This window comes from Diadema setosum, chromosome 11 (genome assembly GCF_964275005.1).
Source record: "Diadema setosum chromosome 11, eeDiaSeto1, whole genome shotgun sequence".
Taxonomy (NCBI): domain Eukaryota; kingdom Metazoa; phylum Echinodermata; class Echinoidea; order Diadematoida; family Diadematidae; genus Diadema; species Diadema setosum.
This window is the reverse complement of record NC_092695.1, coordinates 18,597,684-18,619,739: the sequence shown is the minus strand read 5'-3', so window position 1 is coordinate 18,619,739 and position 22,056 is coordinate 18,597,684. Positions and strand designations below refer to the sequence as shown.

Genomic DNA, 22,056 nt, shown 5'->3' with positions numbered 1-22,056 from the left:
AAAAAGTGTATTAAGCTAGGGAAAGAGGCACAGTCAGAGGGGGAGGGTTTGGGAGGGGGATATCCCCTCCCAAGCACGAGAGATTTTGCATATTTTGAATTGAAATTCAACGATCTGGTGCACACTTTGAGTGAAATATTCAAAAAAAATATCTTATTGGATGAAAGGTTGCAAAGGAGACCCGCTTCATGTGCATGCATACAGTATACACGCATTTTTTTTTTCGCCTCCCAAATCCCCGGTCCAAATCTTAGGGGGGCGACCGCCCCCATCGCCCCCCCCCCCCCCCCCCCGGCTACGCCAGTGAATGTACATGTACTTGCAAGTTAAACAATGGTTACATATGCTCATCATCTTGAATACAGAACTGAACGACAAATATATCAGAGATAAAAATTGCAATCTTATGGGTACAGCGTGATACATTTTGCAGAAATTTTATTTTCTCAAAATTTTTACGATGTCACATGATTTTTGCAAAACGAACAACTTGTGCAAATATTGCCAACTGTAGCACAATGTGCTGTATACCCTCTCCAAAGTGGAAAATCAACAACTTTTCTGGTGAAAAAGTAATGAATACAGCATATTTTCTTTATATTGTTGTCCTAAAATGATGTCATGAACAGTGGTACTCTTCTTATCAGGTGCTGGCGGCACCAAAAGAAAGATTCATAACGTTTAAACAGACTGTCTGATTTTCCTCAAACTTTCCTGATGTGTTCTACTACTATTTCTACATTCCCTCAATTCAAGAATATATTTGAGTTTAATTATTCATTAAGATGCTTTCAAATATGGAAAGGAAAAACTGCGCAATGCATGATGTGCGTTTATCAGAGTTGTCAGTGAAGCAACAGAGACATGTTGTTGTAAACATTATGTCCTTCTATCTTAGGAGAAGCAACGACACAACAGCAGAGAGTACATCCTCTCATCAGGGTAGTCACCCGAGAGAACAACATCTTCTGCAAATGTTTTGTACTGGATGAATCAATAACAAAATTTAGTATTCATATGACAAAGCGGCATGATATGCAATGCTGTTGTATTGCATATTAGTTGTTATGGCAACTTTACCTCAAGAATCTCAACAGACAGTTTCAAAATTGGTACATCCATAGACTTATCACTGTTGTTCCATAAAAGAAGAAATACACTGTACTACATGCAATTATAATTCATTCTCTCACTCTCATTCTCACACGGGAATGCAGCAACTACTGGTACATATAATGGGAAAGTGTCTAGCAAGTTCCAATTTGCAAAATATTACACATACAAGATATATTTACAAGCCGCAGCATCACGGCTGGGGATATACAATGTAACAGATGTGAAATAGTTACACACTCTCTCAATTCTGGTACCAGCAAGGCAGTGGTGTATGTGATAGCTGGAAATGGGGTTGATTTTGAAAAAATTTTAACTAGATGTGTCTAACTCTTGTGCCCTCACCCTGTAAATATGTTGTTACCTGTAGTATCTAGTTTTGGAAGTTCATCAATGATTACAGACTGGCTTGACTTAAGTGAACTGACCAAGGAAGGAGAAACTATAACGGATGATATTGCTTGTGGCTGTCTATCGAACTCAAGACAAGGAAACCACATCCCTCTCCACTGCTACCATCATTTCAAATGTGCAAATGGAAATGAAGGCATGCTTGCTTGTACTGGCTTAACTGTTTGCATCTCGCCTGCTGTCTGTAATCGTGAACTGCCTGGAACTGCTGGTTAACAAGGGATGCTATGACTGTGTTTCTACTGTTTTACTGGAGCTAAATGACCCACCGGCATATTGGATATGGTTGCACAATGCCACCAGTCGCATTGAATCTCTTGTAACGGTAACCCATTTATTGTCAAGGCGGTTCAGCCGAGAGCACCAGATGGAGGTTTTCTGTGTCCAGTTGACAAACCGGGTGCAAAAAAGAGACAAAACGCTTCCTGAGTTGGCTCATGAGAAAAGAAAATTGTGCTGCCGAGCATATCAATCTGCTCCCTCTGAGGTCCTGAACTTTCTGGCGAGAGATCAATTTCTGGATACTCTGGATGATTCAGATATCTGTCTGACTGTATACCCGATGGCACCTCAGATGGATGAGGATGCCTTGAGGGCTGCCCTTGAGATAGAAGCCTTCCATCTAGCAGAGAAGCAGCGAGTGTCCCAAGGGCGAAGAGTTCTCACGGTCTACGGGAAAGATGCTACACAGACTCAGATCCTCGCAGAAGAAGTAATCAAGGCAGTGGCCAATGGGATGTCGGGTCACGGAGAAGCCCTAACTGGACTCAAGACAACAGTACAGAGGTTGCAAAGTGAGGTAAGCAACCTTCATGCAAGAGAACACCAAGCCAATCAGGACAAACAACCTGGAAGTCAATGCCCTATGGAGAGACGATGCTACTTCGGAAAAGAGATTGGACACCTCAAAAGGAATAGTCAAAACTTCCACCTGTCTCACGAGGGAAACAAGCAAGCGTCAGATGGACGGGCCAACAGCTGACAGTAACAAGCTCCTGGCCCATTCGAGTCGCCCTACACAAAGAGATAGAGGGGATGTCTAGTGATGGGATATACCTACATGGAAGGTGCATGGAGAAGACATAACTTGCCTCATTGACACAGGAGCCAATGTAGCTATCTTACAAGCTGGAGTATTCAAGCATACTGTCAAAGGAAATAGACTGGCACTGACAGATGCAGAATCCAGGAAGAGTCTTGCAGACAAAAGCAGTGTTCCTGTTCTTGGCAAGTAAAGATAGAATTGGAGATTGGCGATCATGCACTCCCGCATGTATTCCGGGTAGCAGACATAGGCCCTGACTGCAATTTGGGGCTAGACTTCCTCAGGAAGCAGCAGTGTTGCTCAATCATTGTACGACTGGGCCAGGTATCTCTCAATCCACTACAGCATGCCAAGAAGACCACACCCGAATTTCACTGTAGGATAGTCCTAACAGAAACGGAAGAGGTCCCTGCTGTGTCTGAGATGATCCTACCAGGGAAAGTTAAAGACTTGCAGACAGAGTGCCAGGGCGAGCTAGGGTCAATTCAACCAGCGGAATCATTTCTGGAGAGCAAGGGACTGTAGGTGGCCTGTAGTCTGGTAGTGGCCCAAACGGGAGCTAGTGTCAATAACCTTGCAAAAGACATTGTCACCATTCACAAGAACACGACTGTAGGGACTTGTGAAGGCGTTCACACCATCTGTAATCTTGACAATGAAGGTTACAGCAGTGATCAAGATGAATGCACTCCTGCCCACATAGAGCAACTTTACAAAGATGTAACCTTGGAGCTGACTGATGCCCAGACAGAGTTGGTTGCCAAGATGCTTGTGGAATGGCAGGGTGTATTTGCCTGTGATTCACAAGGACCAAGGTAACCCAGCACCATATTGACACTGGAACACACACCCCAATCAGACAGGCAGCTCATCGACTTCCTTTCCACAAACAAGATATTGAAGCTAATGCAGAAATAGACAAGATGCTTACAGCTGGCATAACTGAATCCTCCTGCAGCCCTTGGTCATTTCCAATTGTCCTTGTTCAGAAGAAGAATGGAAGCCTTTGTTTCTATGCTGATTGTCGGAAACTACAAGAAATCACAGTCAAGGATTCCTACCCACCGCCGAGGATTGATGACACTATTGAGATGCTAGGTGGGGCCCAGTCTTTTCCACCCTGGACCTTGCCAACAGATATTGGCAGATCAAGATGGACCATGCAAACAAATCAAAAACAGCCTTTGCTGCACATTGTGGCATGTTCCAATCCAATGAGATGCCGTGTAGGTTGTGCAAAGCCCCAGCCACATTTGAGAGGTTAACTGTAATCCTAACACTTGTCTTCGTGGTGAGGAGAGTTTTATCGGACACTCGTCATCAGTGATAATACAGAAATCTGTTGCGTGGACTATGAAAGACTCTCTAAGAATGTGAGTCATGTGTGCTTTTTTGTATCATGAGCTACATATTCACTGATTTACTGTGTTATGAGTTGTACTGTATGACCTCTTTTAAAATTCCCATGTATGAGTTGTATGTCTCAGGATGTTAGTGGGATTCCTGCAGTCAAACAAATGTAGAACCTGACTGTATCAGTGTATGGTGTGAGAAAAAGGGAAAAGGGGTTCAAAGAACACGAGTGGACAGTATGAAGCTTAGGGTGATTTGACATGGTGGTATGAGAAGTTTGTTACGGTATGGTGTGTGTTGTAAGGCAGCTTGATTGCTGTTTCTGTTATCAATGCCCTACATATTAAACAACATTCATGAGTTTAGGTCAGTGTTCCACTGATTCCTAATCTTGAAGTGACGTGTCTTGTAAGAAGAGCTATCCCAATAGGAACATAAATACCGGCAGCATGGAATATCTTGCCGTATCCAATTTCTTACATGTTTCACATGATGTGATACTGGCACAAAGAAGTAAGACTGTGCAATTATCTTTTTTATTAGAATTTGTCTAATACATGTTTAAAGTTTACACCATGGTCAGGAAAATTAGAACATGCTAATTCTTCACTGAGCATGAAAAAACCATGCAGGCAATGATTTTCACCCAAAATGAAATAGAAAATATCAAACTTTCATAAGTATATGATGCTCAATAGCAGAAATGACTTAGGCTCATATACAGTCACTTGATGCAAATATCATTATCTGTTTACCATTTTGCATGTAGAGTTTCAAAAGACCATCTTACCAAATTGTCTTGGAGTATGACTCTGAGACTGTCTTGACAAAATCAGGTACATCAACATAATATAACAAATATGTTAAGTAAATGGCAAGAAACTACAAGAGATTGCTGTAGAAAGTGAGTTTTTTCTTACATACAATACCACTCAACTCACTTTCATTCCTAGGTTACTATCTTGGTACTGTTTCAGCTAAATCTGATTCTTGCTACTTTTCTTTCTAGCAGAGCTGTCCTGCCATTTTCATTTACATGTCTGATAAGCTTCAATAATTGGTAAAGGCATATGAAAATGACAAACTTCACTATATAGAAAAGGTTCAACTATTTTTGTGTGTCACTTCTATGAATTACATAATCTCTTACAGATGCATAAGTACAATATAGCACTGGCCCCTACATACAGTGTATCATGAGAAAACTTTTCTCTGTCCTCTCAGTTTCAATTCCAGCTTCAGTCTGTTGCATCTGCGGTGTTGACCAACTTACTGCTGTCCTCGGCAATCTCTGCGCTTTGATTGGTGCTTGCCTGCTCACTTTGAAGCCCTCCTTCTGTGTCATTGGCTGGTTCAGGCTGTGGTGGGTCCTGATTGGTCGTTGACACCTCCTGAGCATCTTCTTCTTTTGCTGGGTCAGCAGATTCCTGGGCCTCCTTCTTTTCCGTTTCCTCCTCGCCTTGCTGAAATCCAGCCTAATCAAAGAAGATCGCACCGATTAACCAAATGTCTATTGAAACCTACTGGGTCTTGTTGTACGAAGTCTATGTGAATGAGAGAATCTTGAAGGGATTGAACTGATTGATTGATTTGATTGATTTTATTTAATTTCTGCATGACTTTTTCATACAAGAATATAACATAATATCAATTGAACAAAGTTACTGAGTAATATTTGACAAAGGAAATACATGGAAATAGGTAAATGATTGACTTTTGAAGAGCACTGTTTTTCTTTATAATATATAACGGAGTTGAGCAGGTGTCATTTTACACATTAAGTATAAGATTTCAAGAACCTGCTGTTCAACAGACAAATTAAGCTAATCTAAGTACAATAGAAATGCAAGAGATTATTGTCATAAGCAGATGCTTGACAAGGATAATGGCCTCAGAAATACACATCATACAACATTATCACAAATAATCCATTCACCACTCATTCAGTTAATGTTAGGTCAATGAATAAAATCCATGGCTAATGTAAATCTGCAACTCTTCTGGTGAACAAAAAAAAATAAAGTAATGAAGATTGGACACGTAATTTCAGCTACCTTACTTCATCAAAACAATGGGATTATTCCCTTAAGTCTGAATAATACCAGCCATAGCAAATGTCCCCATTTCATAGGAAATACATGTATGTAATCTAATGATCTAACAATATTGATAAGGATGCTGCTGCTGCTGTTACTATGCTACTACTACCAGCACTAAGGAAAATAAAAGAAACAAAACAATATCACGAATGACAATAAGAATGACCATAAATTAATCATCACCATCATCATTGTTATCATTAAAAGCAAAGTTCAATATTAGATAACAACAATATAATCATTATGACTGTAAGAACATTCCTTCTTCATCAATATGCCAGTTATCACACCTTCTACTATTTTTTTTTCCATATGAAAGATATTTTTTCCATTCTCTCTTAGATGATAACAGTCTTGGTTTGCTTACCTGTGAATGCCCAGGATTGTCTTGGCCTGGATCTTCAAAGACAAGGTCATCTGGCTCTGGTGCAGCTGGTAGGAACTCCTCCCCCGGACAGATGAGATCAAAGATTCTCCGGGCCTGTCATCATGGAAACAGGGAATTAAAAAAAAGAAAACCTTGCACTGATGATGATGATAATACAGGAAAAGAAAAATTCAACATCTAAGCAATACGGATATGAACTCCATGCATTGCATCATGCTTGGTTTACTGCATCCTACATACCATTACTTGGGTGATAAATTTGGACATTATTGTCATGAATGTATCTTTGCACATCAAACATACATTCTTTTCCATCAAAAGATAAAGAAAACTTCAATTTCGAGGAGTTTTTTGTCTTTCTTTTTGTTTTGGTAAGTTTGTATATTGATTTTTTGTTTGTTCTGATATAGGAAAAGTTTTAGAGAATGTGTACTGTAAAACATGATATTTTCGCAGTATGAAATTTTCGTAAATTGGAGCTGACAGCCTTTTTCGCGCCATGAAATTTTCACGAGGTGCCTTTAACATTCAATGCGTATAGTGTAGACAAGAACTTTCACATGCATTTTAATTTCTGGAATCTTGGCTCTCGCAAAATTCGTGAAATTAAAATGCATGCGAACATTCCTCATTCTACAGTATGTTGGAATCCTTAACCCACTTGGATCATTATAACATGTCTTGGAGAATTCACCTGTTTGACAGCATGCTCAAATCCTAGAGAGGCTCCCGCCCCAGCGGTGACGTAAACATTGCTAGGCAACCCCTCCCGCAGGGCTTCGTCGGGTATCTCTGTGATGTCTTGCTGGGTGAAGAAGAGAGACCAAAGGATGCGCGGTCTCTCATCCTTGTCCTCTTCATTCTCATCCTTGGAAGACAAACCCTCTCCTACAGGGAAGATAATACCATACTTTTAATATGATGTCATACTTGTAACATATACATCTGTCGGTGATGTGATGCAGATCATTTAACAAGAAGATGGGGGGGGGGGGAGGGGGAGACATTAAACAAATCAATTAACAAATCCTCAACAAACATCACACAGACACAGTCTCAATGTGAGGAAAATACAGCTGATTTATCAGTTGCTGGCTTGTTAAATGAGGTCTCTCTCGTGCCTCTTCACATACCTGCAACACATCTTTGCATACTTTGCACATTTACAGCATGTTGTTGATACCAAGACAAGCAAATACATAATGTAGTATTACATCAATGTGTGAACTTTGTTTCCACTACAGGTGACAAAATATACACTTACAAAGGACTGCATCAGTAAAAGTGTTTACAATTTTATTTCTGAGATGAAAGTGAATGCATGATACAAAATCTGACCAGTAAATTTCTCAAAAAAAAATGTTATGTGATTTGCTGCACTAGTTGAGATGAATATACCAGCTGAGGTTGCTGATACATACTGTATTTATTCCTAAGTGCCACTCTTCCTTTGTGTGTGTGTGTGTATTTACTTCATGTATTCAAAGAAAGACGAGTACTGTAATAGAAAGTGATGCATACTCTGACAGCTTGAGAGTTGATTATGGGTTTGATATTATGGCTTGCATTACCTCCCAGCTGTTTAGCCTGGTGACTTGGCCCCATTCCCCCTCCAAAAAACAAACAAACAAACAAACAAAAACAAAAAATGTATTATAATTGTTTGAAAAATCACTGAAGTGGGGGGGGGGGGGGTGGGGGGAATCACATGGTACTGCTATCTGTATGCAATCCCTTGGCTGAATGTTTCAAGAGTCAACTTTACAATTTTACATTTCTTAAAAGTGATTCAAGCAGTACCTAAAATTGTAGGATGATGTCAACATGAACATTCTTTGCCATTACCTTTAAAACGACATAAATTCATTTGAAAAGCATTGGTAACTCTCTTGCTTGTAATGGATCATCTGGAATGCAGCAAGGGGTGCTTAAAGGGGAAGGCTAGTAACTGATCAGTGGGAATCAGTGGAAATGCTGGGAGATGATTGTTCCAATCCTTATGGGATTTATTCAAGAGTTCATTGTATATCTATTGTTGTGTGAAAATGATTTGCTTCAGAACGGTCTCATATTCAAGTAATGTGCAGATTAATGCTCCGTCACTGACCAGGGACGCTAACCTGGAAGCATTAAACTGCACATTACTTGAATATGAGACCATTCTGAAGCAAATCATTTTCACACAACAATAGATATACAATGAACTCTTGAATGAATCCCATAAGGATTGGAACAATCAACTCCCAGCATTTCCACTGATTCCCGCTGATCAGTTACTAGCCTTCCCCTTTAAGTCTATCACAAATAATGAAATGAAGTATTGTAAAGAGATGCTGATGAAAGGGAATTCCCTTGAATTTTTCTTTTTCTTTTTACCATTTGATGCTGTCTGGAAGAACCTGTCTACCACAGGTTTTAAACCATCGCTGGCCGAGACTCCTGGATCAGAGGATCTACTGGTCAGGTGGACGAGGACTGAAATTGAATGGGGAAAAATAATAATCATTTAATCTTTACTGTGCTTAGCTTGCATATTGACATTCACACTGACATGCTTTCTTTGGCAATTCACACAAATGTTTGAAAACAAATTGTCTATGAATGGAGATTACCTAACGCCCTAATCCTTATTGTCTACGTCACCATGGCTTTCCTGAGGTTTATTAATCACACAAGTGAGCTTGCTCATCTACAAATTGGTCGCATTTGCATGGATCAGTAAATGCTGATGAAAAAGTTTGGCAAGTTCAGCTACATGCAAGGGGAAATAAAGAATTAATTAATTGGATGCTAAGACTGTGAGCTGCTTTCCAAAATTCAATTGTCCCCCCCCCCCCCCCACCACCACCACCACCACCACCACCCATAAGTCCAATGTATGCCTATTGGACAGCTACATCTATCAGAGTGACAATGTTTTACAAACTGACATTTTGACATTTAACTGACATACACTTAAATATGAGCTTTGTGTATTGCCATTGTAGGTTTTTGTGGACTTTTTCTTTTTCCTTTGAGGAAAGATGTATCATGATATAAAGTCACTTTTTATTCGGTCCAGAGTAAAAAATATTCAAATTAAAAAAAACACACACACAAACTACTTCTAAGGAAAAAAGGAAATTGTTTCTAAATGTACACATTGCTTTAAAAATTGCCATGTTCATCTCAAAATTGCCACAATTTTGTGCTATTATTTTTATAACAGAGTGATATTCATGCAGAGAGAAGACCAATAATCCTCAGTGTCCATAAATTATGCGTATCATACACAGCTTATTTTATATCAAATTTTAATTGATCACTTTACACAACGATATGTATAATATGTGGATGTTAGTCAAGTAGAAGTTATCTTTGCAACTTACAGAGTTCACGGGGAGCTGCACATGCGGCATAACCAACTTCAATGACTTGAACAGGTGTTCCACTGCCCTCTAGTGGTGGAATGGTGAGCAATGTGATCTAGAAATGCAAATATGGACAAGAAAGTTTGGATATAATGTACTAACAATGATAGAAGATCATTATTTCTTGCCTCTACCTTTATAAGTTGTCTCAAGAAGGAACAAAATGTCATATCATATTTTTGATTACCACGATAATACCATTACCATTAAAAAGACCTATTGACCACCACAACCATGTATGGCTGTTGTTGGTTTTTTAAATCGGGGAGGGGGATAACACTCACCTGTTCTGAATCTGCTGGCTTCACTGATTTGTCCGTGATCAAAATCCCTCTTGAAACGTAACTACATAAAAAGACAAAATAAGTGAGGGTGCTCATGTCATACTGTAAGGTCTCTAATAACCAGCAAAGTTGGTGTCAAAAGTGGACACTGCACTGTGAGAACTTGTGTGACCAGTAACTTGGTAATGATGGCTTGCTTTTAATATCAAAGTGAAATACAGGAAAGGCTGCGGAAAAAAATCCTTTTACACTGATACTGACAAATGTGATAATCACTTAATTTTTCATCTATACATTACTCATATCGGGTGGTGAAAGCTAAAATAGGAAGTACTAGTATTATACATGATACTCAAAGGATGGCATACCTTGGTGTGATTGCTGAAGCTTGTCTTGGAGTGTAGCTGTATTCCATTATAAGGTTCCTGAAATCATTTACAAGCAAACATACGGCATAGAGGAATGCAAAACTGACAACATGTAAGCACTGCCAATATTATGGTATACCATCTACAGCAGCTTCTATTTAACACACACACACACACACACATACATACACACCTCTTGTGTTTTGCAAACATGCATGTGATATGGTTGTGAAGTGCATGTCTTGGAGTCCTCTCGATAAGGCAAGTTTTTGTAAGCTATTCCTTCTACAAATATACAAAGCACTCACAGTGTTACTACACTGAGAAATTCGGCACTGTACAAAATGTGTTCTACATCTACTACATAACTCAGAATTTCACTTCTGTTAAGGAAAGCAGCTTTCAAGATAACAGCAATACACATCACCTACTTAATCCATTGAAGATGGGCTAATTTTGCCACAACATGCATTTCCCATAGACACCTGCCCGAGTATATATACTTGGGACTAGTCTTCAACAGGTTTACAGGAGTGGCATATCACTTGACTTTAAGCTAATGGTTGATTCAAAAACCTCAATTTTATATTGTATCTATGACTACAAGATATCCACAATCTGTAATTTCTAGTGTAAACGCCTGCCATCATTGAGCCTTACAGTTTTTGTCGTGAGTGAATAAACAACTGCTGTTTTTTAATCAGGCTAGGAATGATTGAATACATGTATAAGGAGTCATAAATGAAGAAGGAATGCACATATCAATGTAATATTACACATTATATGTATGAAATGAATGACTGTAGATTGGGTTGAATGAAAAGGTAAGCTACTGAACCCTTTGATTTGATCTCTGTGTTGCAATAATCTTTTGAGTGTGGGGGGGGGGGGGGGGTGGGAGATAGAAGACAAATATTTGGGGGAAAAAAAAAATCTTGTTGACTTACCGACATGTGAGTCTTCTGCCTTCAGTATCCATGATGCCTTTGACACTAGGAGACAGAACAGAGTGTTTTAATATTCACCGAAGCAATGACCACTGATAATATATATACACACTGAGTGTGATGCCTATGTATGTCATGAGGAAGGTTTAAAACTCGGCAGAAAATGCTGTGACCCATTCACGTAACTGCAGGAAATCTGGCTCATGTAAGAAATCTGTTATAATATACTTCTGTTATAAATGCTGTGTAGTCCGTTGCCTGTATCACTTGCATTTCAAGTGTATGGTCTACTGAATGTAGCACATGTAATGACTACACAGGCTAATACACAGGCAGCGTACTTCCATAAAACTGACTGACTAGCAACGATGACCTATGTCTTCAAAGCAGGGTTCGAAATTGGCGATGGTCCGCTGGCCATTGGCCACCCAAAATCACGTCGGACTAGCTAAAAATCATGAAATTCTGAAGTTACTGGTCCGTCTGGCTAGCCAAAGTATTGCTTCAGTGTTAAAATTGATTCTAAGTAGTCCGCCTGGCTAGTTTTAAAAAAAGTTAAGTGCGACCCCTGCAAAGGGAGAGTTAGGAATGAGCACACACAAAAAAAAAATCTCTAGGTCAGATTGTCTGTTATGCCACATGTAATCAAACGTGCATATGGTCAGAGGTCAAAAGATTGAACAGAGAGTGTGGGCCAAATCACTTGGCAACTTACTTATTTTCTGCATCAGTAATCATGCCTCTTACTCCAGTTCGCAGTACATAGATGCCTCCAAACACTGCACACATTCTGCAGGGGAGAAAACACAAACAGAATTATGACAAATATGTCACAAATTGACAATCTATCACTATTTTCTTTTTGACATATGTTGACAGGTACTGCACATTCAATAAAAATAAAGTTATCGTATGTCATTTTAAGGAAGTATATGGGTAATACCATGAAGTTGGGGCAGTGTCCATGTAGCATTGTGATATTTAAAAAATGCATTTCAGCATAACTCAACATTAATTATGCTATACATTTATTGTTTGTAGGCTTTACATTTGCATTGAGGCCACACATTTTCCTGGAAATTTTGTGCCATTCAGACTCAATTTTGATAAAGTTTTAAAACATTATGTAACAGTGTCCTGTAGCATCGTGACGTGTCCATGTAGCATCGTGATATTTTAAAATTTGGTCCTAAGAGACAAATTATGGCAATTAGCTTGACCAAAATTTGATGCAATATGCATATTTACAAGATATGAATGAGATAGCTAAATATCTCAAATTTCCTATACACAGTTTTAATTTTAAAAGAAAATTACAAAATGTAACATGATGCTATGCAGTGTCCTTTTTTTGTGACATTTGGTGGACACTGCGTAGCATAGTGACACATTGTGTAATTTTCTTGTAAAAGTACAACTGCGGAAAGGAGAGTTAAGATATTTAGCTATCTGACTAATCTAGTAATTATGCATATTATATCAAATTTTGGTCAAGCTAATTGCATTAATTTGTCTTTTAGGACCAGACTTTAACTATCACGATGCTACATGGACACGTCACGATGCTACAGGACACTGTTACATATCGTTTTAATAACTTCATCAAAACTGAGTCAAAATTGAGTCTGAATGGCACAAAATTTCCAGGAAAATGTATGGTATCAATACAAATGTAAAGCCTATAAACAATATATGTATAGCATAATTAGTATTGAGTTATGCTAAAATGTCACACTTTGTGCCCCAACTTCACGGAATTACCCATATATGAAAGGCACAGGTTGTGGCACCAACTTAATACAAATCCCTTCACAGTCCCTGCATTATCAATTTATCTTTACAAACATATTTTCACAAACATGAAAACACTTCTTACGAGAGCTACATTTTGCTTTTACAAAACTATCGATGGCGGTACAAAATGTGCATTATAAATGTTTATACATGGAATCCATTTTATCCAATGTTCCACATAAACAAATAAACAAATGAAGAAAAAGAAAGACGAACCAATGTATATGTGGGGTATTTTGCGGTGCATATATTCAGGTGACTTTTTTGTGCTCCTTTGAGCAAGCACAGGCATGACAAAGTTTGCTTGTTTTTATGTACATTTTTACAATACATAGTATGTAAAAAACAAAACAAAACAAAAAGACTTTGAAATTTGCCTAGTACGTGTATAAAAATTTTGTCAGTTAACTTCTAGTATCAAAGCTACCAGCAATAAGTCAAACATGAGAGATTTGAATATGATTGGTATGCCACCCTAGTCCACATTGTTCTGCAGCACTGCAAATGTTCTGCCAAAGTCCCATATATTACAAATGTACCTGCAGAAACACTGAGGCAGTTCTCCACTGCCATACATTGTCCAGAGGAAGGCTGTGTTGCCATAGCGACCCAGAGACCGCAGAAAGTACTGCATAGCTTTGAGAGCCTAGAGGAAAATATGAAATGCAGAATAAAGTCCCGTTAGCACACACCCAAAATGAACAATTATTAAGAATTAATATTGCAACACTATGTGAAAACTGCTAACTCTCACAATATAGATGCCATCTTGATTGTTCTTTTTTTTTTTAACCTCACAATAAGTTGTCCTGCACTGTGTGTGTCAGTGGTACGTGAAGAAGCCATCAATTTGTTTAAATCAAACAATTGAATTTGCTACACCAGGTCTGCATGATAGGGTGCCCAGGTTATTGTTGAGGCATGTACAGTCTATAGATAACAAAGTTCTTTTCATTAGCAGCAAGGTGATTTTAAAAAAAAAAAAGAAGAAATTTAAGTGTTTGAATAGTGGCAAATAAACTTGATAATTGCATTGCAATGCAAAACTAACAACAACCTTGTGTAACTGCAGCTTATATGCATATTCATGGTATCATTTTCTGTTTGCACATTACATACTTCATATGAATAGCAACTCTATTTTCCTTCTAAGCATGCTGTCATCATAAAGTCTTCATTTTGGTATAATTCTTTTCATGCCTACTCTTAGCTGAACTATTCTAAGACCATTGAATTGTACTTCACTAGCAGTGACAGCTAATACATTCATTAATATCTATGAATCAGGCTTACAAGAGCACAATACTGCTGGTAGGCAGTTCCAGAGACTGCTATCATATGGCTTGATCAAAGGAAGTGTGCTTCAATCAATTATGTTCAAGCTAAAGCCTTCCTCAAATTCATTCTGTTTTGCAACAAGTTCATGCACCCAGAGAGAACACTGCAACTACAAAATACACACTATCCACTAAATGACACTCACCTCCTGAGTGGGCGTCTCTGATGTTACCATGGCGATGGAATGGATGACAAAGTGTTGAAGCGTAGTTGTCAGTTTTCTTGACTTGAGGAAATCTACAAAGGGCTTGTCGATGAAGTCTATGAGGGAAAATGAAGGTAAAAGTATATCAATACAGTTTTGTGAGCTCTGAAACTAAAACACAATTAAGAGCTTGCTCTGATTGTAGCAGAGTTAATATTTTCATTTCTCATTTGGTATAGGATTTAAACGCCATCCTGATGAAACCAGATCCTCTCTCTCTCTCTCTCTCCTCAAAATTGGCAATAGCTGGATACACTATCAATCGTAAAGTACAAGTATACTGTATAAGCCATACATTTCCTGAGGTTTTTATTTTTGCGAAATACGCGAGGCGGGCGCTTTTCACAAATTTAACAACTTGCAAAATTATTAACTCTGACCTTGACATGAATATGATGTCCATTCATACATGTCTCCCTTCATTACTGTACTGCCACAATTACTAATTTAACCACTCGCAAAATTGTCAGGAAGTTTCAATGCGTTCAAGATTAGGCTCGTTAAATATAACATATTTAACCATATCATGGCATATACAATAGCTGTTTAACTGGCATTCAAAAATCAATCCATATAGGGTCAGGGACAACTGGCCTTAGACCGATAGCACCCACCTCTGTATTCATCCTGTCTGTTCTCGTGATCGAGGCAGAACTCGATCACCCTCATCAGCATCCTCTTCTCCAAGACTGACACGTAGCGGCTGCTGAAGACGTCGGCACGAGAGCAGGGAACCTGCCGTCAGTGCAGAATGCAATATTTCACAGGGGTTTCTCTTAGCATCAAACTAGATGCAGATGCAGTCCACATGTATACTTTGCAATTCAATATTGAATACAGGATTTTTTCATTGATGCCAATGCTACTGTACACAAAATGAGAATTGTTCAATGTGTGCATGTTCTGCCTTCAAACAGTCCTGATTAACAACTGATGTTGAATATACCAAGACTACACTACACATTTAGCTTAATGACATGGAAGGATGTGAATTCTAGACAAAAAATTACCTGGTATGCAAATATGGTGTAATACACCAATGTCACAAGCAATAAAATTCATAAAAATGGCATGAAATACTTTCAGCTGTATTGATAACAATCATAACGTTATAGTGGTATGGTAAAGACAACAAGATCTCAAGATCTTCTGTCCAGAAGTAAATCAAAGTTTCACATAGTATCTTTAGATATTCTTAAGAAAGCAATGGGTAATCCCCATCCCACATCCTGCCCCCCACCCCCCCCCCTCCCCATGGAACTTACCTGCTCCAGTTTACCATTAATGTGTGTCAGGATGCGAGTGACTGCCTTAAACTCTGCATAGCGGCTGATCCGAGATGACACAAGCAACTCCACCATTGACCCACGACAAAACATCAACTGAAAAACAAGAATTGAAGAGAAAGAGATCAATGCACACACATGACAACTACCTCATGAAAATATCTTAAGACTGACTCTCATAGAACTGCTGCATAGGTGCGAGTTTTCAAAAGGATATTGCATTTTCACAAGCTGATAACATTCAAACAATTTTAAAGGTGCAAAACCCTTCATTAATATTTGCTTGCTCCTGGCATATTGTTTTGAGAACAAAAACGATGTTGTTTAATCTTGAATGTGTTACTTCCTGCTCTGCAATAGAAATCTAAGATGAAAAGCTGGAGTAAAGATAATGCCAGTGTGTTTACATTGTATGTGTGTGAAAGTGTGCACTTGGTTCTCTCTTTTCAAGATCGAGAGACCGATTTCATGCAGAACTAACACACAAATGCAAAATTCTGTTCAACCAAGCATCTGTGGAATTACCTTCGGTGACAAGTCAATGTTGAATTTTCTCCACTCTTTGCTGATGTCTTCCCACGTCCACTCCTTCCTCCTCTCCTCTACAGGTGGACTGACCACTTGCTCAGGTTGCTGTCCAGATCCTTCCGGAGTGCTTTCAGTTTCCTGTGCCTCTCCCTGGTCACTGCTTGCGGCTGCCTCAGTGGCTGCCTCAGTTTCTGCATCTACTCCAGATTCATTGCCAGTTCTCCTTTCTACAGATGCTGGGTTATGGCTCTGTTGATCACTGGTTGACTGGTTATCATCTGGTGCCACTTCACTACCATCTCCATGCGCACTGCTTGCCTCCGGAGAAGTGGTTTCAGTCTCTATCCTACCCGAAGCATTCTCTGCCTCTTCTCCTTGTGGGGAATTCTCACACGATGCATCGGCAGCCTGTTCTATGGCACTCACTTCCTCTTCAGCAGAATGGTGATCAGTTTGTTGCGTTCCAGATACAGAGGGATCATGGATTTGTGCAGCCTGAGATGTGTCAACAGTCTCATTTGATGCAGCTGGAGGAGACTCTGGCGGTGGTATCACCTCAGCAGGTTTTTCTCTGACAGAATTGGTAGAAAGAGGGAAAATATCAGGGGGACTGAACCATAATTGCAGAATTCTTATATAATCAGGGACTTATTTAGACTGACAAAACTGTTCAACAAAGCCCATACAGAAGGGAAACACCATAAGGTTTAAAACTGTTCCATTGAAACCTCACAAAAATATGATGTAATGACATTGAACAAACAAAAATCCAATATACTAGCAATCATGCATGTACAAACACACACACAGAGGCAGGAACAGAGGAGCATACAACTGTATGTTCATACCCCATTTGCAGACAGAACGATCAAATGGCAGGATTATTTGCACTGTTTTGGTAGAATACTCTACATCTATCCTTTTTTGTAAAACAAAATATGATTTAAAACTAACAAGAAATAAAGCCTGCAGTAGGAAACACAAAAACAAAAAAACAGGAGATCATACTTGACATGTTTGGTGAGAACCAGATTGCTGATGGTCCCGTGGTATGGCTGCATGCCTACCAAACTCTCCCCTTCTTGAAGAGTGGCTGTTGAGCTGTCAGGAGAGGTGGCATTTGTAGCAGCACTATTCCCTGCTGAGGCTTCTTCAGAGGACTGTGTGGTAAAAGAACACACATAAATAATGATGATGATGATGATAGTAATCATCATCATTATCATCATCATCGTTGTCGTCATCATCGTCGTCGTCATCATCATCATCATCATCATCATCATCATCATAGCAGTAGTGATGTGTATGGTCAAATACATCACCGCATCATGGATATCTTTCATCCTGTTGCCACTCAAATATGGCACTTTTTCATATATAGGTACAAGAAGCACCTTAATTTATTTGAATGAATATGCAGTATCCACTGGTATAAGGATAAGAACCAGCACTGGCTGTCAGGCAAAGGCAAGGCAGTCTAGTGGATACAGCGCCTGTCTAGCAATCAAGAGATTGTTGGTTCAAATATATCCCAAGTATGTACAATGTGTGTATGACGATGATTTTTTTTTTTTATCATGGCTACAGCTTACTGCCACAACACCGAATAATTGGTGCTTATTTACATCAATGAAGAGGAATTTGTTAATCAGTTGCAATATAGACAAACCTGTTTCCTGGAGGTTAACAGGAAAATCGCATATTGTGCACTCAGACCACTTTTCTGCAGTTAGAATAACTGTTTAGATTCCTACCACTACTTAAATGTGCATACAAGAGTGCAGTGCTACACTCACTTTTCACCTAAATCTGCAAAGAGAAATTTCCTTTCCCACCATACAACAATGCCACATGTTATTAGGCTACAGAGAGCAAATTAAATTAGCCATATAGCATTAAACAGAGAGGTATTTGGGGCCAAAATGTCCTCATGTTAAATATTTTGATCTTTTTCACTGCCTGCCTGTGACATTTAAGCTGATTTTTACAGAAAATTTATGGAGGATTGTGCTTTGGTGATCACAACTATTGCGAAAATCTACCTTTTGATATGAGGCAAACCTATGAGGCCACCAGCCAAGTCAAGCCATGCTTACAGTGATATGCTGGGTCTTCTGCTTCCTTGTTGATCAAATGTACTGTCTTTTATGATTTATACAATCATGTTATGTCTTATAACAATTATGCAGATTAAAAGTATTACATGAGATTGTACTTTTGTTTTGCTCCTTTGTAATCAAGTTATGCTTTGTTTGATTCTTTACAGGAATGTAATTTCATTTTGTTATGACTTAAAGCAGAATAAATGCAAACAAACTTGCAAGATTACGCATTCCACTGCCTACATATATACCTGAACTACATATGTAAAGAGATAAATGTGTATTACTTATCACTTTTCTTCATCAAACATGCAGATGAATTGTTCGCTTTGATTGTTTCTTGCTTCGTAGTTTGTTTGTTTGTTACTTATTTTGTTTTGGGAATTTTTTGCAGCTGATTCTAACCTTGGTTTTGTCGATCCAGTCTAGCATACTCTTCAAGTGAAAGGATGCCCATTCTCCACTGTAATAATCATTTCTGGAAAAAAAATAACATATTGATAAAGAATGAAATGTATTAAAAACTGGAATATTCTCATTACTCTCATTTTGTTTGGTTGGTTGTTAATATCCAGTGCAGCCAAGCCCTGCACACTAAACATGGTAAAAAAATGATAAAATGGAAAAGAAAAGAAAAAGAAAGAGCATGTAAGTTTTCAGCTTTGAACATTACTCATTCACCTTCTTAAACACTACTTCTGTCCAGTCATTCCAATACTTTCTATCATCCTGGAATGTACACCCAACTGTAGAGGATGGATTGGATGAACATTGGATTTTTGGATGAACATGTTACTCTACGGGAAAGCGGTGTAGGATTCTTTAACCATTGGCATTTTAAGTACCACGATAAATCATGAATTTACAAGCAATTCACATTTATGAATGTGATTGCAGACAGGAACAGATTATGAGACACCTTCTGGCCTGACCCCTCCTGCCTGAACAGAGTAACCAAAATGAATGGAATGCCCTCAACAACCAGGCCAGAACGTACTTCGAATACTCAATGGGTGGAGTTAAAGTGACTCAAGAAGAAGAATAAGCATTTACAAAAAGCAAAAACTTAAGGTACACAAATAGTACACGTGTAATGTAAAAGCAAAACAAAACAAAACAAACAACAACAACAAAACTCAGCTAAGAAGGAAAGGATGGACCCAAATGATGTGAACTAAAGGGATACCTGTCAAGATGCAGCACCTGACGTCCAACTCTAGCCAACGCTGCAGCTAAGATACTCTCCTGGACTCCTGGAATAGACATATTTTCAATACATGCATGAACATCTGTGACTGTGTCTCCAATCTTCTAAGGTTGCTTATTTCAGACATGTCAAGATTATACTCAACATAATTATGTGGTTTTTGGTACCCTGGGGTACCAAATAGAAATACCCTATTGTGTTAAATTACTGTTTTGAAAAAAAAAAATATTTGAAAATTATGTTAATCTAAGATTTCTAATCTTAAGAATCTAAATGTTTGTTTGTTCGTTTGTGTGTGTGTGTGTGTGTTTATGAATTGGTGAAACATTTGCCAAGCCCAGTGCATTGTCAATGACAATACCATGCCATAGCAAAAAGTAAAGAATCAATACTCATACTTCCTCTTCTTTAATACTCATAAGTGTAGACTTAAAAATTGAGAGAATCTTATTTCTATATTACCTGTGCATCTTTATGTGTTACACATATTGCTACTAATATGATTAACAAATGACATTGCAGGAAAACATGCAAGTTACAGTATAGGGGGAAGGTGTTTTCCAATATCAATGGCATGCTGTCTCTTTTCAATCACATAATAATACTGTACTCTAGCAATTCCAGTGATTGACAGAAGATGTCTGTTTCTGTTTCTGTTTTGGTTCCATTGGTATACTCAGAATTGTACCTGTAAGTACCAACATTATGGTCGTGTATGTGCAGGGCAGGAGAAGTGTTTCACATTTGGAGTCTCTGAGTCTGATGAGTGATGTCACATTTGATGTCACTGGTAAAATCTTAAGGACTTGGTTTGGAAGATTATTTTGTGGGTGTTTCCAAGTAGAATCTGTATCTATGCAGCCTTCTTAAAGGCTTCTAAGTAACAGCTAAACTGAATGAATTAAACAGAAATAATTTATAATAGAATCTAGCTAGTACTAGTATGGTATAGTAGAAACATATTTAACACTTTTTGTTAAATTATAATCTATAAAATCAAAAAATGACACATATTTGGTATTGAATTTAGGTAAAATTATTCATTTGGCCATGCAAGTGATGTTGAGGGTACATGAATCAACACAAGTGAACACACATTTGCTTTTATACATACAAATCCAATGTACAGGACTATAGACTGTCTAAAAAGTAATACTGTAGGGCCTACATTTGATTTATAGAGTTATTGAATTTACTAGCCATTTCACAGGATGCTGACATAGATGTGAATATATGGGACTGAAGCAACAACCTGGTTATTTAAAACAGAATTCGGCTATCCTTGTTCACCCTTTTCACGTATGTTCGCCCAGGAAATATCTCACCTGTTCCGACCACGATGTCATCATATTCCGTTGGTAACTCATCAGCAGCCATTTTCGAAGAAGTAGCCCGACGAATATCAGCTTAGTTACGAATGCGTTGAGTCAGAGGTAGCTTACAGCTGGTCGTATTCCCATGGATGCATGTGTGTGTTTTGGGTGTGTGCAAAGCATAGCAAGTACAAGTTATTAGGCGAGGAGAGTTCCAACTGGGGTGTTTCACAAAGAAGCCAAGTCCATCTTACAATTACCTGTATACGATCGACTCAAAATCTCGGTATGTCACTGGTTTCCTTGATCAGCCTTTCATCATCCACTTCATAATGCTGTTAATATTAACAGAAGAAATGCTTTGTCACCGATTTTGATTACTATTATCAACGGCTACAATACAAAAAAAAAAAAGTCTCCAAATGAATTTGCATTTTCACGAGGGAATGATAATAGAACAACATTGAAGACATACACAACAATAATTTATATGATTATGAGCATGGCCGGCGGAACCGTGGGGCCGGGGGAGGGGGTTCGGCGGCCCCCTCCCCCTTTTTTTGTGCACTTTACAAAGAAATACATAAGGTGTCATCACTTTGTCCCCCCACCCCACTTTGTTTTAACCCGGAAGTAGGTAAGTGGCACTAAAGAGAAATAGATAGAGATCTTATACTGAAGAAATGTGAGCGTGGTAAGGTTAGGTTTTTCCGCTGAAGATTTTTTTTTTTTTTTTTTTTTTTTGCTTGTTAGCTCATGAAACTCGGAAATGGAAGAGGAGAGATGAGCTGATGACTTTTTTTTTTTTGCTTGTTAGCTTATGAAACCCGGTTCCCCAGTGCCCCCCCCCCCTCACTTTTGAAAA

The 22,056-nt window shown here is 38.6% G+C and overlaps 1 protein-coding gene across 1 annotated transcript; it reads right to left on the bottom strand.

Annotated features, from left to right (window-relative positions):
* Positions 1 to 4,501: 4,501 nt before the first annotated feature.
* On the bottom strand, positions 4,502 to 21,334 carry LOC140234863 (rab proteins geranylgeranyltransferase component A 2-like). Its single transcript, XM_072314910.1, has 18 exons — positions 21,204 to 21,334; positions 19,858 to 19,924; positions 19,077 to 19,149; positions 17,578 to 17,729; positions 16,567 to 17,140; positions 16,021 to 16,137; positions 15,370 to 15,490; positions 14,696 to 14,811; positions 13,752 to 13,858; positions 12,134 to 12,208; positions 11,419 to 11,463; positions 10,472 to 10,528; positions 10,104 to 10,164; positions 9,778 to 9,874; positions 8,786 to 8,884; positions 7,104 to 7,297; positions 6,389 to 6,502; positions 4,502 to 5,397 (listed from the first exon to the last, which is right to left on the bottom strand). The coding sequence occupies exons 1-18, from the start codon at positions 21,253 to 21,255 to the stop codon at positions 5,161 to 5,163; spliced, it is 2,358 nt and encodes a 785-aa protein (XP_072171011.1). The 5' UTR covers positions 21,256 to 21,334; the 3' UTR covers positions 4,502 to 5,160.
* Positions 21,335 to 22,056: the final 722 nt, after the last annotated feature.